The following is a 26388-nucleotide window of genomic DNA, read 5'->3' as shown; positions in this document are numbered from 1 at the left end:
GCCATCTGTCCCAGGGAGAGGAGGATTCTGAGATTAATTGCAAGTACCATTTTGTTCTTGGAGTGCTACTCTAGCCTGTTCCTTGCTCAGAGACCTTCTGTGGCTCCTGCCTGCTGAACAGCTCCTGTGTAAGGCCCTCAGATTCTGGTCCAGACTTCCTGGCCTCATGGCTCATGACTCTCACTTTTTTTTTTTTTAAAGATGTATTTATTTTAGAGAGAGAAAAAGCACACGTGAGCAGGGGGAGGGGCAGAGGGAGAGAGAGCCAGCACACTCTCTGCGGAGTGGGGAGCCCCGTTGCAAGGTTCAGTCTTACTATCCTGAGATCATGACCTGAGCCGAAATCAAGAGTTGGACACTTAACCGACTGATCCACCCAGGTGCCCTTCATGACTCTTTTTTGCATCCCACTCCAGCCAAATCAGCCCCTTGCCATTAAGTAAATGTGTCCCTTACTTCATGACATCCATTTCTTTGTACATGCTTTCCCTCCAGCTAGATTCTGAACCCCATTGCTACCTATCAAAATCCTACCCATTCTTTTAGGCAACTCTCTCAAAGACTCTTCCCTGATTGTCTCAGGTAGAATTTAATCTTTGCCCCTGTAAATATCTGTGGAATTTATCCATACAACTTTTGGGGCCCTTATGTTAGTGTTGTGGGTTTTTTTCATTTCTTGCATGCTTGTCTCCTATCCATGCTATTTGTTGAGTCCAGGGCCTTGTCTTATTTATCTCCATCTCCCCCACAGTTCTTTGGACATACCAATTTATCAACAAAGTCATCCTTATTTGTTGAATGAATGAAAACATAAAAACAATGTAGCTTATGTCCTCAAAACTCATAAAGGAAGTACATTTACTCAATTGTCCAAAGTCCCTTGCTTAAAATAACTTTATGCTTTCAACAAAATTAAGCTGTACCTGATCTTTGAAATATAACCTTGCAGGCAACCTTGAAGAGAATGCTTTGCTCTATGCATGTGTTTGTGTGTGTGTGTGTGTGTGTGTGTGTGTGTGTGTGTGTGAAGGTTATTAGAATAATCTCCTTAGCAGATAGACAAACATTTGGAATTATATAGTCATTTAAACCTCAGAGCCTTTGTGGGGCTAGTTGAAAAGGGGTTTGGAGGGACAAGCCATGCTAAAATTTGCAGCAGAATCTGGTCCATAATATGTCCTCAGACCCTAGATGAAGCAGATGACCTGCTCAGTTGAACTTCTAGCATTGTGGTTTTAGAGCAGATGGCCCCTTTCCTGTATTTTGAAGATAGTCACCAGCTCAGCCATAGGTGGCAGTGTCCTCTGAGAGGGAGTTGGTGCATCTGCAATGTTGGGATTCGAGTGTGCACTTGGACAGATCTTTCTCCTTGGGCAGAGTACAGTTGGCTTGCTTCACCACCTTTCTTCCTCCCCTCCAAAGGGTGCCAGGCACGCTAAATAGTGATTAAACAAAAGATTAAAACTCCATTTGTGTGTGTGAGTGTGTGGCTGTTTGAACACTAATCGATTCTTCCCATGGAATGTTAAGTAAAAGTACGCTGATACCAGAAGCAGTTCTTTAGAGCAGCCAGTCAAAAGCCATTTCCAATTTATTGTTTAATGTGATTTCCACGTTAATTCTGGCAGCCTCCTCCACAGATTGTCCCTTGCCTCTCTTGCCATGCTCCCTCCCAACCCCTTTGCTTCCTGTAGCCACAGGACCCCTGGTAATCAAGGGCAAAAGACGGTTGCTGCGGGGGAAACAGTCACAGCTTTTACAGACAGATATTTGAGTCCACAGAATTAAAGAAATTTACAGTTAACTCTGGACTGAAAATCCAGACTTGCTTTCTTGCACATTATTAAGTGATTGTGATTGTGTAGGAATTGCTGTCTTTTGAGAAATGTCATCCATGCCTTTCTTGTTGCCGAAGGTCTTGTGACATTTGTTAATTGCAAAATGCCACTATTAACTAGGAATTTCTTCTTGTCTGAAGAATTTCCACATGGGCACGTGCCCTTCTGTGAATGAGAAGACTCTCTAAATCCCGTTATCAGCAATGGCCAGTTGAAACGGCTCAGGTATTAGGTTGGTTGCCCTGAAGGGCTTATCATTTTATTATTTGATTCCCGTCCCTCTTCTTTTCCCCCAGACGTGCCCATCACAAGCACCAGATCATAAGCTTTCTCTAAAAATAATGTATTAATAGGCCCCCTTTACTGAGAATGCCTAACTTTGTGCCAGACCTTGAGCTAGATGCTGTGTGTAAATTAGCTCAGTTCATTCTCCCAACAATCCACAAGTTGTGGTTCGTCTGTTAGTTTTTCCTATTTGTCAGTCAAGGAAGTTTGCCCTGGAAATAAAACCTAGGTTTTTTCACCTCTGAAACCAGAGTCATTAAACTAGACTACTTGCCCCATTGATGAGCAGCCATTTGCTCATTCACCTGATATTTATTGAGGGCCTCAGGTGGGCCAGGTATTGGCCTAGGAATGCATAGTGATGAACCGGAACAAGAGATACCCCTTCCTTCGAGAAGCTCACAATCTATCCCAGGGAGAGAACAGCAAGATCTGGTTTGGATTTGGGGGCTGGTAAGCTATGGGAATTAGGACAAATCTGTTCTATTCTGTTAACCTCAGATTTCATATCTGTATATTGAGGCAGCTGGATTTAGACAAATGGTTTTCCCAGCTTTACTGTGAATCAGAATCACTTAGGGAATGTGTTTAAAAACACATCTTGGTCTCCCACCCCTCAGGTACTTTGATTTAATAGGTTCAAGGTGGGGCCAGGAAATTACATCTATAATGAGGACCCAGGGCTCCCAAAAACCTCCCTTTGAGAGAGACTGATCTGGCTGTAAACCCCATTAACACTTACGCAGGACCTTTGTTGTCATGCCTGTATCCCCATTGCCTAGCACAGTGCCTGGCACAGAATAGGTTTTGATAAACATTTGGTGTAGTTTGGATGATCTATCTGTGGAGTTCCTATGGATGGGCCTCAGAGAGTCCTGAACCACCTGAAATTAACCACAGTTTTTGTCAAGGCTTGTGGGTAAGGATTCAAAGGGTCCTTTGGGCACTGAAAAGTCTGTGATTCTAGGATTGAACCTAAATTTTCTCTTACCCAAAGCTCAGACCTATTAATTGGAAGGTTTTTTTTTTTAACCCATATAGCAAAATTTGAGTTCTGTATCAAGGTAATTTGATAAGAAAATGTCAATTTACAGTAGATTTTTAAAATCCTAAAGGTGTTGATGTCTACATTTTATGTATAAATTCTGGAAGTGCTCAGGATAACCTTCTGTCTTTGAGATATTCTCACCAACTCTGAAAATACCTATTGGGTAGATAGCACTGTCTCCATTTTCCACGTAGGAAAATTCGGACTTGTGACTCATGTAAGTTGTTCAAGGTCACACTGCAAGGGGGATCCCTTGGTGGCTCAGTGGTTTAGCTCCTGCCTTTGGCCCAGGGCATGATCCTGGAATCCTGGGATCGAGTCCCACATTGGGCTCCCTGCGTGGAGCCTGCTTCTCCTTCTGCCTGTGTCTCTGCCTCTCTCTCTCTCTCTCTCTCTCCCCCTCTCTCTCTGTCTCTCATGAATAAATAAATAAAATCTTAAAAAAAATCACACTGCAAGGGCTCTATTCACCGAAAGTTAGCCTGGGAGTCAAAGAACATGGCTCCTATCCTCTTATCTGCTTATGTGGCCTTGGTTGGGTAGCTTGGCCTCTTTGGACCTCAGCTTCCCCATCTGTAAGATGAGAGAGGAGTGAACTAACTGATTCTGATAGCTAGCTTAGCTTCTTGGGTATTTGAGGTTCCTCTGTAAGTACATGCTTAGACATGCAGAACTCCTTGTGTCTGCAGGCTCTGACATCCTATTAGTTTAGGGAGATAGAAGGGCTACTGGGACCACCTAAACAACATAAGTCTTCTCTGTAGAACATTCCAGAGGGTCAAACATCATGAAAGCAAAGGCAGTGCAGGTGGTAGAAGCTGAGGGTGTGAAGTTCCCAGAATTTTGGGGCCCTAACTCTCTACCCTGTCAGTTCAGCAATTCACTGTTCATTCTGAGAACAAAATTTAAGGAATATACTTCCATGAGGTCACAACTATACCCATAGTCACAACTATACCCAACTATACCAACTATATTCAAGCCTGTACCCCATTCCCAGTATCAAGGGAAGACTTTCACAAACAGATGGAGGAAACTGAGCCCTTCGTGGGATTTTAGATTTGAAATGTCCTTAAGGGTCATCTGACCCCTTAACAATAAGAAAAATCTTCCTTCTTTTCTACGCTGACAATTAAAAAAACAAGGCAAAACAAAACAAAACCTCAAAGCCACGATTGTTTTTGCCAGCAACCATACCTAAGGGTTTTGTGATGGTACCTTTGATGGTAAATATCTGTTCAACTTGGATGTTAGAGCCCAGGTTTGGTCTGACCAGCATGCAAGCAGGCAGGATCATGGCTGTTTTCATCCTAGACCAGTAGATTCCCAAACTTGAGTGTGCCTGAGAATCTCTTGGAGGACTTGTTGAAACACAAATCATAGGGCCTCATCCCCAGAGTTTCTGCCTCAGGAGGACTGGGGTAGGGTTCAGGAATGAACATTCTAATGAGGTCCCAGGTGGGGCAGTGCTGCTCACACTTTGAGAACCTCTTTAGATGGGTTCCTTCCAGTAAGGTAGCCTCAGCATGTTGAGAGTCTTCATTCCACCAGTGACGTAAGCAGTCAACTGAAGTTCCCAGCCTTTGGGTTGCAGAAGAGGGAAAAGGAATTGGGAGGGAGGACTGGAGAAAAAAGATCGCTAAACAGCCCTTGACCAATCCCTCTTGACATCTTGGCAATGGAGCATTTTACCTTAGGCAGGTCACTGACCCACTGCAAGGCTCATATGGTTGTCCATTTGTTTTTAGCAGATGGCTTTTTTTTTTAATTTTTTATTATGATAGTCACACACACAGAGAGAGAGGCAGAGACACAGGCAGAGGGAGAAGCAGGCTCCATGCACCGGGAGCCCGACGTGGGATTCGATCCCGGGTCTCCAGGATCGCGCCCTGGGCCAAAGGCAGGCGCCAAACCGCTGCGCCACCCAGGGATCCCTGCAGATGGCCTTTTTAAAATGAAATCCACATGGAACCCCAGTACAGAAAACAGACAGATGCATTGCTGGTCTGGTTGAAAGCGGGGGGGGGTCAAGGTCCCACTCTTAGCAGCCCTCCTCCCAAGGCAGCACTGTGTGTGTCCTGTAGAAATGTCTCTGAACGCATTTGAAACTTGCTAAAGGAAACTCCAGTTCAGCTTCTGTGATTTCTGAGAAACCCAAGAAATGTTTGTAGGCACGTGGGCTTTGTTATCACAGTTTTCTTTCCCTCTCTGACCAACACATCTGGCATGCTAACTTTCAGAATTTGCTCTTTGCAATGCAGAGAGGTCTACAGGAGAGGGAATGCAAAGGATTGTTATTATCATTAGAGCTGATGTAAGGATATTGAGCTGTTGTGGAAAATCTGCTAACACAAGGATCAGCCAGACACTTAATAAACAGGTTTTGGGATGATTTTATTCTGGTTACTTCTTGTTAGTGTTAATGTTGCAGCATGCCACATGCTCAGGGCCTTTGTAGCTAATTACATAGGAAATAGGACTATTGGATCTTGCATGCCACAATGGCAAGAACAAGTCTGCAGAATTTTTAATGGGCAAGATGATAGGGAAAGCCATTCTCATTTATGTGAACACAGGAAGGTATTTAAGCAGCCGTGCTATGCAGTGTTACCTGGGGAAGGCTCTAACTGAGCCCCCGGGCCAAGTCTTTAGACTTGACTGTTGGCATGGGGAAGCATCTGGTGCATTCTGATAACCCCCAGATCCTGGAATGCAACTCCTGTAATTAGAGAAACCACTTCCTAATGGGCCCACCAGGATGGACTCACCTCCCGGACACAATAAATGCCTTCAGAGCCTGGCCCCTAGGGGCTGCTCTTTTGTGACTACTGTATATCCCCATTTTCCCTCAGCCATCCAATTGCTTGTTCACGCATTCCACACACAATCGCCAAATGTTTACCTTCTTTGGGACTGTAGAAATGACCAAGATCTGACTTCTGCTCCTGTGCTCCAAGGTCCTCAGGCCCAGCCCAGCCCTGTCCCACTCCACGGCACCTGGAAGTAGTCAATGCCCTGCCACTTGTTTCTGCTCCCCTGAAGCTCAGCCTAAATACCCTCATGTCTGTGAAATTTTCCCTAGTTCTCCCAGGTGGAGGTCAATTCCTACAGCCTTTTCTCCAGGCCTCTGGTTTGAGGTTCACTCAACTGCCCTGCCCAGTATGCAGCCATGAGCCACCTGGAAGGGTCTGAATTGAGATGAATAGAACTGTAAAGTACACACAGGATTTCAAAGGCTTAGTACAAAAAAAAAAACAAAAAAACAAAAAAAACAAAAAGAATAAAACAGCTCAGTAATTTTTTTTACACTGTATATTGAAATGATGTTATTTTAGAATGTATTGGGTTAAGTAAAATATAGTATCAAATCTGATTCATCTGTTTTTCATATATTTTTTTTAGTATGAATTCTGGGAAATTTAAAGTTACACACGTGGCTCATGTTTGTGGCTCGCATATTTCTGTCGGATGGAGCTCACTTACTGCTTTCTCCCTGGGCGGGGGGAAGAAATGTCTGTCCATCTGTTTCTCTCCTGCTGCTTTCTGAGTTCCAGGAGGGCGTACACTGTGTACCTGTCACCCCTCTGACCTTTGCTCACCTGACTGGCATGTGGCAGCACCAACAAAGGTATATTGAGGGGATTCATAAATGAACAGCTGATGACAGACCATCAATCATTACCAAAAGCTCCCATAAATAGTGCCATTTCTGGGTTTTTGTTATTAAATTTATTTCCTGTTTCTTCCTTTTTCACTGTTTTTATCTCTTTTTTTAAGGGCTCACACAATCAGCAGAAGAAGATACTTTTCGTGGGAGATGGGCAGAAGCTGAAGGATTGGCATGACAAAGAAGCCATCAGGAGGGACGCCCAGCGCGTAGGTATGGAGAGCAGTGTCATGCGCTGGCATGTACATAGGTGTGCGTGTATGTGTGTGTGTGTGTGTGTGTGTGTGCATGTTTAGCAGGTATGTCCGGACCTTGTGTTGACTCCTTCTCCATTCTTCTCCATTTGCCATCATCCCTTCCTCTGCTTCCTGGGAGTCTCCCTCTTCACCTGTTAGTTGACCCCTTTTTCCACTCACATCACCAGATCCACTGCCTTTAGGAATTGTCCTCACCACCTTTATTGGGTGATAGATGATGTCTCCCCGCCTTATGAGATATTTTACCACTAAAAGGCAGTGCTGTCATGATAAGAGCCAACATTTATTAAACACCTGCAGTGAGAGAGGCTTATCCTCTACACTTTGCACATTTTCTTTCTTTTTTTTTTTTTTTAAAGATTTTATTTATTTATGAGAGACACACAGAGAGAGAGAGAGAGGCAGAGACACAGGCAGAGGGAGAAGCAGGCTCCTTGCAGGGAGCCCGATGTGGGACTTGATCCCAGGTCCCCAGCATCAGGCCCTGGACTGAAGGCGGCGCTAAACCGCTGAGCCACCGGACTGCCCCTACTTTGCACATTTTCTTGGTGAAACCCCAAGTCACCCTTTGTGGTCCATTTGACAAGAAGGAACCTATAGCTCAGAGATGTGGGGTAATCTGCCCACAATCACACAGTGAGAAAAGGACAGGCTTGGGACTTGAATCCAGGTCTGGGGGACAGAGCCAGTCCCTCTCCAGCTCTGTAGCCGCAAGGTTGAATGGACTTAGCAGACTTCAGCTAAAGTTTTCTTTGGCTAATTAGCCTTTGGAGCAGTTTCTGTTGCACTGGGGAATTGGGAAGGGCTGGGAAGGAGTAGGCTATATAGAAATTATGTGGAGGTTTGCCTGGATGGCTCAGCGGTTAAGCATCTGCTCAGCTCAGGTCAGGATCTCCGGGTCCTGGGATCGAGTACCACTTCAGGCTCCTCACAGGGAGCCTGCTTCTCCCTCTGCCTGTGTCTCTGCCTCTCTGTGTCTCTAATGAATAAATAAATAAAATCTTTAAAAGAAAGAAAGAGGGATCCCTGGGTGGCGCAGCGGTTTAGCGCCTGCCTTTGGCCCAGGGCGCGATCCTGAAGACCCGGGATCGAATCCCACGTCGGGCTCCCGGTGCCTGGAGCCTGCTTCTCCCTCTGCCTATGTCTCTGCCTCTCTCTCTCTCTCTGTGACTATCATAAATAAATAAAAATTAAAAAAAGAAAGAAAGAAAAGAATAGAAAAGAAAAGAAAAAAGAAAAGAAAGAAATTATGTGGAAAGTTATCTCTAGAGAGCCTGGACTCTGCAGGAGGGCAGCTCTGACACCACTGACCAATCACGTGACCATCAGATAAATCCCATGTTCCCAGAGCCTTGGTTTCCCCATCAATCAGTGGGGCTCATACTTCCTGCTAGAAGAACCTTGGGGTGTTGTTGTGAAGGTGACAAGTACGGTGATGGGAAGGAAACAACTTTACAATACTCAAAAGCACCATAGATATATAAGAATTGGAATACGACTTGTTTTTATCTCAGTTAAAGGCACCCACCACTATTGATTTCTTTTTTAGATTACATTATGAAAAAAACAGACTACAACAAGCCTCTAAATAGAGATGATATAATAACCAGTGGTCTTGGAAATCTAAAGCATGGCAGTGCTTTTTCTGTAGACCAGTGATTGAAAATGAAGTAGGGGTGGGTGCTGCTTAAACTGAAAAATGAAACATTTGAAAAGAGCTGATTTGCCAGTTATCCTACCAGAATTATCAGAACAGGGGCCTAACTAGCAAGAAAAAGAGTAAGCAATGGAGACATTATTAAGAATAATAAGAACCAGCTTGTGATGAGTGCTAACTCTGTGCCAGGCATCTTGCCCTGCCTTTGCTCCTTAATCATTACATTGAATCTTCTTATCCCAATTAATACAAAGGGCAAAGCCCTATCATAAAAAGGCAAATGGCATGCCCAGGATGACAGAACTGTGAGTAGCAGGTTTGGGCTTCAAGCTGTACCCTGCCAGACTCTAGGGCCTGAACTGAGTCACTCCTCTGTACTGCCTTCCAGAAACTTCCCTCCCCAAGCAGATGCTTCTGGCTCTCCTTTTTCTGTTGGCTGCAATTTGTGTCCCTTGCGGCATCCATCCTGGGCACGAGCCAGCAGCATCTTACAGCGGAGCCTTCCGAGTTACAGATGGTGGCGTCCTCTCTGTCATCTGGCTGTGTGGAAGTAGGCACAGCCCTTGGCCGCACCTGTCGGCTTGTACCTTCCCATCAAGCTGATGTTGTCAACATTTACTTTGCAAAGCAAATAGGGGTGTTGCTCAGACCATGAGCTCCAGAAGATGAGGTGATTTTTAATGAATTGATTTTATGGCCATTTCTTCAAGACTCTCACCAGTTGCAGATTATTGAGCTATTATTGCAGGGGTTGGTGTGGACATTCCTGCTCATCACCTGCACCCTGGGAACCCAGAGAATAACTGCGAGGTGCATCAGGGATACTTTCCCCAGAGGGATTGTGCAGAGTAAAGGACAGCTAGCACTTTATCCACCCAAATCCTTGCCTCAAAGCAACACTTTTCAGGCAATCGTGGCTTAGGCTAGGCAGATCTTAACTGTCTGCTGACTTAAAAGATCAAAGCATCTTTTAGCATTTGGAACATTTTTATTTGCATATGAAGTTTGTCCTGCCTAGAGAGTGATCATAATACTGTTTATAAATTCTGTCATGTATGCAACTTCACATTTGACTTTCTCAATGGGTTGTGGGAACCAGATGGAACAAGCAGCAATTTAGAGAGTTGGGGTAACTGGCCCAAGGTTGGTCAACTCCCATGCAGGCCTTCTGTCCAGGTAATAGGATGCCATGGTCAGGGATGTTTGGGGCCCCTGGAAGAGCAGGGGAAGTATGGACTTTGGAGCCTACATCCATAGAATGAAGTTTCACATGTCCACCCTGATGGCTTGCTGTGGGAATTACGTGAGAACAGGCCTGTAAAGTGCATAGAATGGCCATGGCTGAATAAATGCTCATTCCTTGCCCATCTTTATACTCCCCCCACAAAATCTGGAGGCCCACTCTGTATCCAAGTATAAAGTTTCACCTCTGTGGTTTAATCATATCTTTCATCCTTCTTCCCCCACTCCATTCAGTTAGCAATGTTGACTTTGCTCTTTGCTCCTAGGAAATGGAGAACAAGGCAGACCTTACCCCATGACCGACGCTGAGAGAGTGGATCAGGCGTACCGAGAAAATGGATTTAACATTTACGTCAGTGATAAAATCTCCCTGAATCGCTCACTCCCTGATATCCGGCACCCAAAGTGAGTGTGACATCTCTCATCTTCTGGATCTAAGGATTTTGCATGTGGCTCTTGATGAGAATTAATTAAAGAAGCAGGTACATAAAGTGGCTGTACCTCCTTGGAACACAGGGCCTTGGTGCAGAGGTTTATTGACCGGATTCTCCTAGATTTGGAGGTGGGGTGGCAGAGGGATAAGAAAGAGCTGGCCTCCTTCCTCTTTTCAGGCAGTGGGAACTGTGGGACCGCTGTGTTTTCCCTCTGCTCTGGCCTATGGGAACATTCAAACCTCATATTCAGACAGCTGCAGCGACAGTTTCAACTCCATGCTCCCCACTTTCTGTGTGATACATATTTATTTCCTTTGCTTAAAAGCAGCTTTATTTTAGCCATCCTATGCACCTATGTATTTATGTCTTTTTTTATAAGCTGTCTCAAGTGACTTTGAGCCAGGACACATCATAGCAGTGAGGAAGAAGGTTAGAGTGGCAGCCAACATTCTCTGCATGGCTGTCATATGTAGGTACTTTGTTGGCATCACCTGAGGTTCCTGTGAGGTAGATCCTATAATGGTGCCCATTTTACAGCTGGGGAAACTGAGACTGAAATGAACATCATAACTTATGGCCCTAAGGTGGCAAAGAAGCTGAGCCAGGTCTCCAGCTCAACCAGAACCTGTACTCTGGACCTTAAGCTGTCCTGCCTCCCTAGCCGTTTTCAGTAGGCTTGTTGTGGTGGTTGTGGTGATTTTCTAGCAGAGCAGGAGTCTTCAAATCCGTATGCAGGAGCGTCAGCCAGAGGAATATTAGAGCCCAGGATATTGTGCCTCACCCCTATAAATCCCCATTCAGTAGATCTGAGTTGGGACCCAAGAACCTGAATTATAAGTAAGCTCCCGCATGGTGCTGTTGCAACTTATCTTGGGTCTACCCTTTGGGAACCTCCACAAGTAGAATTCAAAATAGCTTCTACAGGAAGGCAGTACCAAGGGTCACTGGAGCAATGAGTGTTTTGCTCAGAGGTTAAGAAAGTAGAGCCCAGGAAAAGATAATAGCATCTAACACTTAGTAGGTGCTTACTGTATGCCAGGCATGGTTCTCTGCCAGTGGTTCTCAAAGTGTGGTTTCCAAGCCAGCAGTGCCATGGGTACCTAGGAGTGTGTTAGACATGCAAATTCTCAGTTCCCAGCCTTGTTCTACTGCATCATGTTAGACATGCAAATTCTCAGTTCCCAGCCTCATTCTTCTGCATCAAAAGCCTTTGGGAGGGGCCCAGCAATCAGTGTTTTAACAAGCCCTACAGGTGATTCTGATGCAAAGCTTAAGTTTTAGAAGATGTTCTAGGTACTTTAGGTGCCTACCTTACTCAGCCAGACTTTCCAAAAACCCACTGAGGTACGTACTTTTATTACCATCATTTGCGGATCAGGAATCGAGGTGTGAGAAGGTTAGATAATTTGCATGGGATGGCACAGCTGGTGAGTTGAGCCAGAACCTGAATGCAAGGAGTCTGACCTAGTATCCGTGATCCATAAGGTCTTTCCACCTAGAACTCAATTGGTAGAATGCAGTACAGGCATACCTCAGAGATATTGCAGGTTCTGTTCCGGAACACTGCATAATAAAGTGAGTCAGATGAATTTTTTGGTTTCCCTATGTATATGAAAGTTACATTTACACTATACTTTTGTCTGTTATGTGTGCAATAGCATTATATCTAAAAAACAACATACGTACCTTAATTTAAAAACACTTTATTGCTAAAAGATGCTAACCACCATCTGAGCTTTCAGTAAGTTGTAATCTTTTTGTTGGTGGTGTCTGCTGACTGATCAGAGTGGCAGTTACTGAAGGCCAGGGTGGCTGTGCCAATTTCCTAAAATAAAACAACAATGAAGTTTGCTGCATCAATCAACTCTTCCTTTCAAGAAAGATTTCTCTATAGCATATGATGCTGTTTGATAGCATTTACCCACAAGAGAACTTCTTTCAAAATCAAAAATCAATCCTCTCAAGCCCTGCCATGCTTTATCAACTCAGTCTATGTAATATTCTAAATGCTTTGTTGTCATTTCAACAATGTTCACGGTGTCTTCCCCAGTAGTTTCCATCTTAAGAAACTACTTTTTTTGCTCACCCATAAGAAGCAGCTCCACATCCATTAAAGTTTTATCATGAGATTGCAGCAATTCAATATAATAATGATAATGAGGAAGTTTGAAATATTGTGAGAATTACCGGTATATCACACACACAGACACACACATGCAAAGTGAGCAAATACTGTTGGAAAAATAGCCCCAACAGACTTGCCCAACATGGGTTTGCCACAAACTTTTACTTTTAAAAAACACAGTATCTACAAAACCCAGTACAGCGAAGTGACCGTAAAACAAGGCATGCCAATACTAAAGAATTAATCTTGGTAGCACGTTTGGGCTACTGACAAAATGCTTCCTGCCCCATTCCATCTTTCAGTTCCCACAACAGTATGTTTAGATTGGCCTTATGATTATCCTCTCTACTTTGTAGGTAAGGAACCCACACAGCTAGGAATCTGTCTCCCAGAAAGCGTGCTGTTTATCCAGGATGGGCCCTGTTCATAAGGACTTCTTGCCATGAGAGGAGGGAGCGTGGGGCCTCAGAATGCTTGTCCCTCGTGTTTGCAGTTTGTTTCGTGGTCTTCACTGTCAAGCCCCAGATTTTTCAACTGAGAATATAGTTCAGATATTACTGATGTTGCTGGATTCAGAACTGTGACCTGACTCTGAGGGTCAGAAACTCAATTTATGTGTTTAGCCCCTTGCAGAGTTCAGAATTCCGCACTAATTTCATCTTGCTAGCTCTAGAAAATAAGTTTAGCAGAGAGCACTGCACTCTCACCTCGGCTGCTATTCTGTGCTACTGTGGGGTCTCAACTCTAGTTGTACCTGGGGTGGTTTTATAAACATACAGAGGCCAGGGCCCCACCCCAGACCACTAGAATCTGAGTCTCTGGGGTGCATCCAGGGCCTCAGTATTTTCTAAAACCTCGTAAAGCAACTCTCACTTACATAACCAGGGTAGAGAAACTACTGGTGTGAAATAAAGAATATGTTTATAATTAGAGAGAAGCTAGGTGTGGTCACAACTTTCATCTGTCCATTCATCTGTCCATTCATCTGTCCGGTCAGTAATTATATAGGAATGGTCTTCTCAGTGCTAAGCCTTATGCTTGATGCCAGGAATACCATGGTCAATGAGCCATTATTGCTCCCTTGTGCAAGAGGTGGGGACAGATGGGCTAAGCAGGTTCTTACACCAGAGATGAGAAGACCAGTAGTAAGAGTAGACGCAGAGTACTTGGAACTCCGGAGGACCCTTCACCCAGCATCCCCAGCCTTTTTGGGGAGATCCTAAAGGTAGAGGAGTAGGCATGGGGTACACAATCTCTGGCTTACTGTAAGATTAAAAGTGAGTCTCCCAGCTGGTTAGAGGTCCCCACTTGAAGCTTGGCACCTTTGTCACCATTGCACCACTCTTTCCCAACAGCTCAGGAAAAAAAAAGTCTTGGGAATGCCTATGTGGCTCAGTGGTTTAGTGCCTGCCTTCAGCCAAGGGCATGATCCTGGGGTCCTGGGATCGAGTCCCACATGCAGTCCCTGCATGGAGCCTGCTTCTCTCTCTCTGCCTGTGTCTCTGCCTCTCTCTCTCTCTCTGTATGTGTCTCTCATGAATAAATAAATAAAATATTTTTTAAAAAGTCTTCTTAATCTAGGAGTCCTGGGGCCCACAGAGAGGTCTGTGGGTAGAACTCAGGAGGGTCTATAAACCTGAATGAGGTGAAACACTGCATTTTTCTTTTCATTAACCTTTAACTGAAATGTGGTATTCCTTTGCATTATAACTGTAGGCAACAAAGCCCATGATGTTGTCACCAAAAGAAATCATTTACTTTTACATCACTTTATGAATATCTAGAAATGTCATGAATACTCGTCACTGCTTTGAAGTAAAGGTAGTTTTAGAACAGCCACTAGAGGGGATCCCCGGGTGGCGCAGCAGTTTGGCACCTGCCTTTGGCCCAGGGTGTGATCCTGGAGACCCGGGATCGAATCCCACATCAGACTCCCGGTGCATGGATCCTGCTTCTCCCTCTGCCTGTGTCTCTGCCCCTCTCTCTCTCTCTCTCTCTCTCTCTGTGTGTGTGACTATCATAAATAAATAAAAAAAAAAATTAGAACTGCCACTAGAGTATATTATTTAATATGTTCAGAAGGAAACACTTTTATTACTATATTTCAAACTTTTTTTCATTATTTTTATAACTATATCTTAGTCCAATTGATTTCCTTTATAATCTGGTCTCTTATTTTATGCATTATAAATGCTGCCCTGAGAAGTGACCATAGGCTTCACCAGCCTGGGAGAGGGGTCCAGGGCATCAGTAAGGTGAGGAACCACTGTTCTAGGTGGGTGTGAATTGAGCCTAAGGACGCCTCAGACTCTATTGTCACCCTACCCAGCTAGCATTCAAGTCACCATGAAGGATGTCACTAAATCCAGTGCTCTTGACACTCCCTGCCCTCCCTCTACCAACACACACTTTTTAGAATTCCCAGTGTGGAAGCTCACTTTCTAGAAATGAGTTGACAGATGTCTTGAAGAGCTTTATTTTTTCCCTGGGCTAGGGGGTGGGGTGGGGGTGGGGGGCGGTTAGTGGATCTTCCTGCAGACAGCAGAAATGTGTGAGGAAATTAGAGCAGTGGAGACATTCTCTCCCTCTGGTTTCTTTGAGCTGAAACGACTTCTCTAGCAGGAGCTGAGGTGATGTTTGCTTTTTACTTCTTCAACTGAATTTTGGCAATGGCATGCCAAGAACAGGATTGAGGGGCTGTGTGTGCCAGCTGCTTTTACTTTCCCCAGAAGCTGCACCAGGGGCCATAGAGCCACAGAGAATGGAAACCAGTCAGTTCAGCCTGACTTGCTGGGCTTGCATATGGGAGGCTCTGAGGGAACCTACCCTCTGCACCACCTGCCCATGGAGTAGGAGCAGAGACTGCTTGGGGTGCTGGCCTGCTTTCCCTGCTCCCAGGGAGGTGTGAGGTCTCAGTAACTATACATGGAGGCCCCTCCAGGGCACAGAGCTGATGGCAACAGCTCCAACTACTGAAGTGCCTGGGGTCTGAAGGTTCTATGCAAAGTTCTCTGAGAAAATTGTGATTTTCTCCCGTGCAAAGATTACCCATGGTGGAACTGAAAGCAGTCAAAGACCATTCATGGTAGGAATGAAAACTCTATACGATCCTGGCCTCCTTCCCCCAGCCCATTGGTTTTGCTTTCAGTAACAAATGGACCCAAGTGGTATCTTTGTTGCAATAAGAGGCCCAAACCTACTAGATTCCTGGTTCTGTGCTTCTTTTGTTTCTTTTTGCTTGTTGCTTTTTGTTAAATTAACTCTGTTGATTTATGATATGTTTTGAATTTCCTCAAAAGAACTTAGAGAAGTTCATGGTGTTGTAATAGGACAGTATTCTGTTGATCGCTTCAACATCTCTAACAGGTTACAGAAGCAACAAGGGAGGCAATTAGAGCCTATTCATTTTGACAGACATTTATTAAATATATACTCTGGAAAGAAAGACAACTTATCAACACAAGTTTAAATCAACCACACTTATAGCACTAGTTGTAATGATAATAATAGTGCTCCGAAGATGAATGTACACCCAGACATACAAAAATGCTATTTGGGAGCCAAGACAGAGTAACAGACATCCTCCTGCCTGAAATAACAACAAACGACAAACTGTGAGGCAATGGTTTATAAGACATTGGTCATCAGTTAGTGATAGGCAGTAATCCTTAAGAGATGGGAAATAAATGAAATAAGTCCTACACGTTCCCCAACTTTTGTCTCTAGAGAGTTTCCAGACCATAGTGTAGGGAGGGGAACCCAGATGGAGCCCGGAGGACTTCCTGAACTGAAGAGAGGGAGTGAAAGTCCAGGGAGACCAAAGAGGCCAGAGTTCACAGGACAAAGTCCTAGACAGGAGAGAGCTATGCAGAGAGTGAGCTGAGGAGATCTGCAGATGGTTCCCTTGACCAGTCAGCAGATTTCTGATGAGTACTTGCCTATGCAGAAGCTTCCCAAGACTGAGAAAGGGATCACCCAAAAGGACTAGAGGGAACACTGCTTAGCTCTCACACAGGGCTGAGACTCTCTTCCATTCAGACTGAGAAACCTTATAACTCATAACTTCTGGAAAATTATATAGAGCGCTTAAAAGAATTTTACCTCATGAAAACTAATAATTAGTCCTAGACTGAACAGTGCTCTGGACTAGTCTATAAAATAATAAATTATGACCCAGAAAGGTCAAACTTTTTCCAAGTAACTTAACTGCATTCCAGAACAAAGCTTGGGATTATAGACAAAGATTCAGTGTGGACCAAGGTAAAACCCAGAGAAAGATTATCAGGCATGCCAAGAAGGCATGAAATATGGCCCATAATGAGAAAAATACTAATCAAAATAAATCTAGAGTTGACAAAGATTTTAGAATTAGCAGAGGACACTAAAACAGTTTATAACTGTATTCCATATGTTTCAAAAATTAATTAGATACATGGAGGATATAAAGAAGCCCAAACTGAACTTCTAGAAATGAAACTAACAATGCCTACAGTGAAAAATAGTGTAGGGGATGAATGGCAGCTTAGATACTGCGGGGGGGGGAGGGAGTGAAACTGAAGAGTAGGAAAAGAAACTACTCCAAAGTAAAATACAGAAAAAGAATTTTTCAAAATTAAAAGAGCATTAATGCACTATGGGATAATGTTTAGCAGTCACATATCCAGGTAATTGGAGTCCATGAATGGGAGGACAAAAACATTGGCCAAAAGTTTTCCGAGTGACAAACTAACTATAAGACCACAGATCCAAGAAACTCAATGAAACCCAATCCAAGAAACATGACCAAAATGACACCACTGTGTATCATAATCAAATTACTACAAACCAGTGATGAAGACAAAGTTTTAAAGTGAGTAGAGAAGGGACTCCTGGGTGGCTCAGTGGTTGAGCGTCTGCCATGGAACTCCAGGATCGAGTCCCACGTCGGGCTCCCTGCATGGAGCCTGCTTCTCCCTCTGCCTGTGTCTCTGCCTTTCTCTCTGTGTCTCTCATGAATAAATAAATAAAATTAAAAACAAAATAAGTAGAGAAATAAAACATTTTATACAGAGGACCAAAGACAAGGAGGACAGAATTCTCACTGGAAATGTTAGAGGCAAGAGCATGGTCTAACAACATCTTTAAGGTACTAAAAGTAAAAACTCTGTCAATCTAGAATTTTACACCCAGTAAAAATATCTTTCAAAAGTAAAGGCAAAATAGAGACTTAGACACAAAAAAAGCTGAAAGAATTTATCACAGCAATTATGTACTATAAGAAATGTTAAAGGAAGTCCTTTAGGAAAAAGAATATGGTAACAGATAGAAATAGGGATTTCATTTACAAAGAATGAAGATCACTGGAAATAGTAACTATGGGAGTAAATATACACTATTTCTTACCTCTCTTAACCCCATTCCCTACATTATTTCTTGTTTACATGATTTATTGTTTAAATCTTTTTAAAAGGTATCTGACATGTAACCAGAAATAAAAACAACATATTGTTGGGTTTAAACTTATGTGAAAGGAAAATGTATGCCAACAGAAATATCAGAGAAGAGAAATGACAATATACTACTCTTTGACTCTCATACTACTTGTGAAGTGATACAATATCCTTTAAAGGTATACTGTTACAACTTTAAAATGTATCCTATAAATCATAGAAATGAACACTAAAATAGCAAAACAAAGAGTTATAGCTAATAAGCCAACAAGGAAGATAAAATGGAGTAATGAAAAGTATTCAGTTAATCCAGAAGAATGCAGAAAAAAGAGAGAAAAGGGAACTGAGATCAGAAAAAAAGAAATAGCAAATACCAAGATGATGGACTTTAATCATACCAAGAATCACATTAAAAGTAAATACACTAAAAAAAAAAAAAAGTAAATACACTAATTATAACTGAAACAGCCAGAGAATGTCCAATTAGATAAGACAGCAAGATTCAACTACATGCTGGCTGCAAGAAACACAGCTTAAATAAAAAGATACAAATAAAAGTGAAAGAAAAGATAGGAAAGATCTGTAATGCCAGCATTAATCAAAAGAAAACTTTGGTGGCTATATGAATATCAGTTAAAGCAGAATTCAGAGCAAAGAATATCTGGGATAAAGAAGATGGTTTCATAATTTAATAAAGAGGTCCTTCATCAAGAAAACAAAGCAACCCTAAATGTTTATGTATCTCATAAGAGAACTTAAAAATACCTGATGCAAAAACTGATGGAAGTGCAAAGAAAAATAGACATAGCCACAACTATGAGATTTCAACACTTTTCTCTCAAAAATTGATAGAACAATTAGACAGAAAATCAGCAAGGATATAGTAGACTTTGAACAGTGTTATCCACCAGCATGACCAACTGACATTTATAGAATGTTCTACCCAGTATTAACAGAATGTACATTTCTTTTCAAGTATATACAGAAGGTTTATGAAGATAGATCATATTCTGGGTTAGAAAACAAGTCTTCATAAATTTAAAAGGATTCAAGTGATACAAAACATGTTTTCTGACCATAGAGTGGAATTAAATTTAGAAACCAGTAACAGAATAGTCTCTTAAAATTTCCAAATGTTTGGAAACTATGTAATTCATGTTATGAATAACAGATGGGTCAAAGAAGAAACCAAAAGGAAAATTAGAAACTATTTTGAACGAATGGTAATGAAAACAGCATATCAGAATTTGTGGGATGTCACTAGAGGAGTACTTAAGGGGAAATTTGTAGCATTCAGTGGTTATATTAGAGAAGAAAAATGGTCTCAAATTGATGACATCAGCTTCTGCTTTAAGATATTAGAAAAATAAGTGCAAGTTAATCCAAAATAAGCAGAAGAAAGGGAATAAAAAAGATCAAAGCAGAGATCAATAAAGTAGAAAATAGAAAAACAATATAGAAAAATCAATGAAACCAAAAGCTGACTCTTTAAGATGGTCAATTTAAATAGATTAACATCTAACTAGACTGATATGGAGAAAAAGAGAGAAGACACAAATTACCAATACCAGGAACGAGAGAGGCAATATAATGATATAGCTCCTATAACTATTAAGAGAATAATGAATATTCTGAACAACTTTATGCCTGTAAATTCAGCAATATAGATGAAATAATAAATTCCTGGAAAGGCACAAACTGCCAAAGCCCACTCAAAAAGAAATGATCCAAAATAGTCTTGTATCTATTAATGATATTGATACTATAGTTAAGAACCTCCCCACAAAGAAAACTCTGGGTCCAGATGGGTTCACTGGTGAATTCTTTAAAAAAAAAAAAAAAATAGGGATCCCTGGGTGGCGCAGCGGTTTGGCGCCTGCCTTTGGCCCAGGGCGCGATCCTGGAGACCCGGGATCGAATCCCACGTCAGGCTCCCGGTGCATGGAGCCTGCTTCTCCCTCTGCCTGTGTCTCTGCCTCTCTCTCTCTCTCTCTCTCTGTGACTATCATAAATAAATAAAAATTAAAAAAAAAAAAAATAGAAGAAAGAAAGAAAGAAAGAAAGAAAGAAAGGAGAAAGAAAGAAAGAAGAAGAAAGAAAGAAAGAAAGAAAGAAAGAAAGAAAGAAAAGAAAAGAAAGAATACAAACTCTACCTAAACTCTTCCAAAAAATTAAAGAGAGTGGAGTACTTTCCACTTCATTGTGAACTCAGCATTACCCTGATACAAAAACAAGACAAAGACATTGCAGGAAAATCACATTACAGACCTCATGAACAGGTTCATGAGCATCCCTCATGAACAGGTTGGACAGGTGGTATTATTATCATCATCATTACTCACTTTTTTCCAGATCAGCAAATAGGAGAATCAAACTGGGGGAGGGAGAATGACTTGTGGCCAAAGTCACACAGGTAAACCCTGGTTAGAGTTCTATCTAGAGTCCAATTGGAAATGGATTTGTTGTGGTCATTTGCCAACCATTGCAGTATCCAAAACACCCAGATAAAAGAGTGAGGAATCAAGAGGAGGAAGATGTCTGAGAGGAAATGGCTCCATGACCCATAAGAACTGGCAGCACTGAGGTCCTATTCAGGGATGTTAATGTGGCCTTGGTGATGCTGAGGGCCTGAGAACCAGGAAAGCCTGATGTTTATAAATATCCCCAGAAACAGAAGCAGAATCTTCTCAAATGGTTATGTAAACCTGAGTAAGAAAGACCAAGGGATATAACAATCGAGCTTTCCTGACGCAGAAGGCATTGCCAGCTATGCATTGGTGTTGGGGATCCTGGAAGCTAACGGAAGCTGTTGACAGAGCTGCTGCCTGTGTTCTTGGGCTCCTGCCCTGCATGGCCAGCTATGGATGTACCCAGGGCTAAGTCAGGAACTTAATCTAAAGTAACTGTGGATGTATTAAGGGCTTCCTTCCCGCTCCCCCCACCCGCTATCTGTAGCCCACCAAAAACAGAGCTAGCACCACTCATTTATATTAAAATGGTCAAGTGTCAGTCCTTGCCTTAAAGAGATCTCAAGCTTATTAGTCACTGGAAACTGTCTCTGCAAATCATTCATTCATTCAACAAATATTTATCATGAGTCTACTACGTGTGCTTATTGTATGGACTAGTCCCTGGGGAAACAGCAATGAACAAAATAAGCAAAATTTCCTTTTTCCCTGGAGCTTACATTCTACTGTGTAGAGGAAGTCATAAACAAATAAATGTATTACTGTTTCAGATGGTGATAAATGGATATAAGAAACATAGAGGCAAAGTAAGGGGTAGGGAAAGTGATGGAAATGGGATAGATTTTATTTCAGTGATAGGGAGAGGCCTCTCTAATAAAGATGACATATGAACAGAGATACCAAGAAATGAAGGGGGTCTAGCAGAGTAGGAAACTGGAGGAAGAACTCTTCAGGCAGAAGAAACAAGGAAACAAATGCAAATGCCCTGGGGCCATCATGCTTGCCCTTGGAGCCCAGTGAACCAAGGGGAAAGTGATGAGAAGCAAGGCTGGAGAGATGTCAGGGCCACATGAGCCTTTGGCTCTTACCAAAGGGGGTGAGATGGGAAGTCCTGGGAGTTTTGAGCAGAAAGTGACATAATCTGATTTTCATTTTCTGAGGAATACTTCAGTTGCTATGTTGAGAACAGGCTGTAGGCGGCCAATGGTGGAAGCAGGGAAACCAATTCGGAGTTTATTGCAGCCAGGCAGAGAAGAGCGACAGTGACTCAGACCACGGTGACAGGGACATGGCAGAGAAGCAGTGGCTCCATTCTAGATATACTTTGAAGGTGGAGATGACAGGATTTGCTTACAGACAATATGGGTATAAGAAGAGAAGAGATCGAGATAATGCCAAGGTTTTTGGCTAGAGCAACTGGGAAGATGGAGTTGCCATTTACAGAAACAAAGGTTTTGAGAAGAGCAGATTTGGGGAAAATGAAGTTTATTTCTGTCAAGTTTAAGACATCATTAAACATCCAAATGATGAGGTCTAGTAGGCAGCTTAGTAAATGATGCCATTTATGTTGTGAAAAATGGTGACGGGATCCTTTTCTGAGTTGCTCTGTTTTTATTGTGGTTTTAATTAACTTGCTTTCCTTGAATAGCAAGAAATGCCTGAAGCATAATGGATAGTAAATCTAAAAATGATCCAAGATCAGCTGTGGTCTGCTGTGTTGTGGTGTGTGGGATGATGGAGTTTGTGTGCCATGTGTGTAGGTCATAGCAGAGGCCGTGCACACCTCCTCCTACCCTCTGTAATGGGAATGAATGACTGGAGTCTGCATTCACCCCTGTCCCACCTGCCCCAGTGCTGAGAGGTTTGTCAGACCTCCGTAGAGCAGTGACAGGCTTGGAAGACATATTTAGTGTGTATTTTTACAGTTTTTATCCTTTTTATCATGATTTGTGTGCTGGAGTAAGCTCGGCTGACACTTTGTAATGGAGAACTTCAGTATGAGATTAGCACCCCCAAGATGCTCAGTCTGGGAGGGATGAGGACTCCCTGGTTTGGCAGGTGGGTAGCAAGGCTGTTGTTAGTAGGGGCAGGAAGGTGGAAGGAAGGGTTGTGTGGTGATTTGTGAACTGAGAAAGAAAAAAGTCCAGGTTCCTTTGGAGCATCACTGATTTTTCAGGAGGCTTAAATCAGTTCTCCTCTGAAATTAAATGACTCCTTTCTTTGTTTCTTTCAAGACAATAGTTATTGATCTACCGGACCTAATATTGGGATTTAAAGTTGCTCATAAGCCTTAAAATAAAATGGCAGCCAATAAAACCTCTCAAACTGACTTCTTTCCTATAATTGTAAAAACAGACTTCAGTGAATTCAACCCTTGGGTTGAAATTACAGAGATAAATAGCTTGTAAGCAAAAATGGCTGCCTGTCAACTAAAAAATCAAATGGGCATGTATCCCCTACAATTTATGCTAGGCAAAAACCACTCGACATCCACATGAGCTGATGTGTGGTTTCTATTCTTTTATCATTTCTGCAGACCAATGCATTTTCTTTTTTTTTTTTTCAATGCATTTTCTGAGTCCTCTACTTCTAGAAATGGATGCTGTGTTCTCCATGAATGATAACAATGTCTCCCATTTATCAAGTGCTTCTGTGCCAAGCATGGAGCTGAACACTTTACCAGCCTCCTTTTACTTCTTCCCACTTTGAGGTTTTGCGTGATTTTTTTTCCCTTTATGTTTGAACACCATCTTCTTGTTTACAAAAACACTATTGCAACCCTTTGTGATTCTAGCCTCTCTGAAATTGTTTGTATCTAATGGGGATCACTAGCTCCATTTTACAGATGCACGAACTGAACCTCAGATGATCTCAGCCAGCAGAGAAGACTCAAACCTAAATCCAAGCATATGCTCTTTCTGCTGCCTCACACACAGACTGAGACCCATTCCTCACAGAGAAGAAAGAGCTTTTTAAATTCTAATCCCTTGTGCATGATGGTTCTTGGACCAGGCATGGCAAGCAGGATTGGCGAGATAAGTATAAATAGACACAACCAGTAGACAACTTAGTTTGCATTTCTTACCATGCTTATCTAGGAGCAGAGAGGTAACACTCAGTAAAATTGGTTACAGAGATGGGTTTTATCTCTAAGTGGTGTTGGCCTTGAAAGGGTTTAAGAAAAAAGAGAATGAGACTCTGAGTTAAGGTGATGGTCACTTCTCTCCCTTCATTAAGATGGCCTCCATGGTGGTAAGACCAGCAGAGCAGCTCAGTGGAGGAACCGTGTTAAATAGAATAGGACCCCATTCACTCCTGATTATAAACCTCCTGCTCCATACCTTTTTAGGGGGAAGAAATCAGTAGTACCCATCCCCATCCCACCACCCACCTCCAATCCTAAACCTGCCCAGATAGTGAATGCAAACAGTTTAGCTCTCTGTAGGTTTTTTTTTTCCTTTGTTTATACAACATGTATAGACAGATGAAGGGATCTGGGGTTTTTTTTGGCGGGGGGTGGGGAGTGGGGGTTTGTTTTTTGTTTTTGTTTTTTTACAAAAAATGTGGTTGTACTATATATATTTTATTCTACAAGTAGCTTTTTTCCCTTAATGTATTATGGTCATGTTTCCAAGACATTTCTGACAGCTGTGTAACAGTCCACAAGAATCTAACCTATTCAACCATTACTCTGTTGATAGGCATACAGGTTGTTTTTTCTAGTTCTCTGTCTCTGGACACCGAGCGGCAGCAATATCCTTGAACACATATCTTTACATTTTTGCTTTTTTCTTTTCTCCTCTTTTGTGAATCATCAAGAGTCTTGTTATTAAAGCCCAGTTTCTCCTAATGATATTTGCCCAGCAGTTGGCATTTAACCAGGATCTGAAGCATGGTCCTTCTGGTGGTTATTTCATGCTGCTAGTTCCAGGTACCTTGATTTTGCATGACGTATCGATTAACCAGAGCTCCCCTTTCCCGCTGTCAGCCTGTGTTGAAAGCTGTAGCATGGGGAATATGTTGCGTGTTACATCTGTGGGAGGACCAACTTTATCATGTAGGACAGCTGTGTAAAGAAACCGTTGGGTTTTGCTGCGTGCTTTTTAAATTTTTTTGTTGTTGTTTTTGTAACTATTTTAAGACCAGATATGCTCTGAACAAAGGGCTTTCCAAAATGTGAGTTCAAAAGGGAAGGAAAAGGTAGCACAAACCAAAATCCCTTAAATACTGCTTGCATCTGAAGTCTGGTTCCGGTTAGGGGGTGCAACATTGGTGATGAACAGACAGTACGGGGTGCATAGGTAATAATAATAAACCCTTGTGATTCTCTGAGCTGTCTGTTGAAAAGAGGAAAGAGCAGGTGGGTGCAGCTGGCTTCTAGCAGAGCCTCCCTGAATGGAAAAGGACCTTCATAAAGATGTCAGCCTTGGCGCATGTTGTCACACTAATCTTCTGGCTCCTTTGATTCTAGCCAGACTGTTAAAGAGAAAGCCAGCGCCTATCCCATCCCTCAGAGAGGTGTAGCGAAGGGCTAGGAGCCAAGCCCCAGCTGAGGAGGGAAGGCTTGCTGTCAGGATGTATCAGGAGAGGGCCCAGATCTGCATCTGGGGGGAGGATGGGGGCAGGAGCTTTTCACACTCTGCCCACTAAGACCCAGTTTCTTCCTTTTGTTCCAGAGCCTGGAGCTATTTATAACTTCCTCTTAGCTTCTTGGTGGCTCCAGAGCCCATTGGACATAGTCTTACTGAAAATGTTTTATTATAAGGGACTATCCTTTATGCAAAATAGAGAGGGAAAAGCATACATAATAGAATACTAAACTTAAACTATGTGCTGGAAAATGACCTACACTGTGGCCTTTAGAAGGTGGAAACTCATATTTATGAGCCAGATACTGTACCAGGTATATTAACCTGTGGTATCACTTTCATTCCTTGTGACAACCTCAATAGGAAGGAATTATATCCCCATTTTAGCCAAATGGAAACTGAGTCTTAGGCAAGCTGTGACGTTCCCAAGGCGACCCCTTGCTAAGTGACAGATGTGGGATTTGGACCCAGATCTAAGGGTCTCTTTAGCCCATGCCACTTCCCTCACCACACCTGCTGTTGCCACTTTCAGAAATACCCTTTCCTGTGGGCCACTGTTTGAGATAATGGGTATGTCATCTCACTCTGTGACTCCGGGAAGGTCCCTCTTCATTCTGGGCCTCAGTTTCCCCATCTGTAAAATAAGAAGCACAAACAAGGTGACCTTCAGACCCCTCCAGCCTTCCTATGCAGTGATTTTCATTGGCTCTCCATGTTGAAGCTATGCATATGGCCTGGGAACAGTAGTTGGCCTTTTTCCTCAACCCAAAGAGATCCTGGCTTCTGCCACCCCCGAGACATACAAACCAACTCCCAAAGGCCCGTCTGGTCAGCAGAAAACCCAAAACCGTCATCTGCTGGCAGCAGAGGGTGTGTCGATTTGATTCCCATGAGAAGGTGCTAAAATGGTGCGCCCATTTCTAGAAGAAGATTGTTTAGTACAAACATTGGGTACAAACATTGGGAGTACAAACATTGGGAGCTTTCACGTAGCAGAGTCAGTCCACAAGGATTTTTTCAAAAGATCATTCTCTTAAAATAACACAGCTTACCCTTATATTCACTAAAGAACAATTCATACCTGCAAGTCATACCTGCACTGTGTAGAGCACAGTGGTGGTAAAACCCCATGGGCTGTAGGTAATTGCTCATGATGCCATGGTGGCCCAGTTGACACAGTATTGGTAAGGCCTCACTAATCATGTGAAAAAATATGGCGTGCCCCAGCAGCCTCAAGTGTCCGTGACCTGGAAGTCTCAATTTCCATTATTGCATTATTTCTGGAGCTTAGAAATCTTAATTCTATAAGGGTCCATTCTTTTCAAGATAATAAAGAAAAAATAAGGATA

The 26388-nt window shown here is 42.7% G+C and overlaps 1 protein-coding gene across 9 annotated transcripts in view; it reads left to right on the top strand.

The window, feature by feature from the left end:
* GALNT10 (polypeptide N-acetylgalactosaminyltransferase 10) overlaps positions 1-26388 on the top strand; it is a 216969-nt gene that overhangs the window by 87521 nt on the left and 103060 nt on the right. For 8 of the 9 annotated variants that reach the window (XR_003131064.3, XR_004814921.2, XR_004814920.2 and 5 more), the window contains exons 2-3: positions 6949-7051; positions 10261-10399. Coding sequence is in view for 3 of the 9 variants with exons in the window: in XM_025435119.3 (XP_025290904.1) it covers positions 6949-7051; positions 10261-10399 (242 nt within the window). In the remaining 6 variants the exon portion in view is untranslated. Of the gene's footprint in view, positions 1-6695; positions 6800-6948; positions 7052-10260; positions 10400-26388 lie in introns of those variants that run through there. The other variant, XM_049109212.1, reaches the window with a different exon arrangement.

This window comes from Canis lupus, chromosome 4 (genome assembly GCF_003254725.2).
Source record: "Canis lupus dingo isolate Sandy chromosome 4, ASM325472v2, whole genome shotgun sequence".
Taxonomy (NCBI): Eukaryota; Metazoa; Chordata; class Mammalia; order Carnivora; family Canidae; genus Canis; species Canis lupus.
The sequence above is the reverse complement of the archived record's forward strand: the minus strand, read 5'-3'. Positions and strand labels throughout refer to the sequence as shown.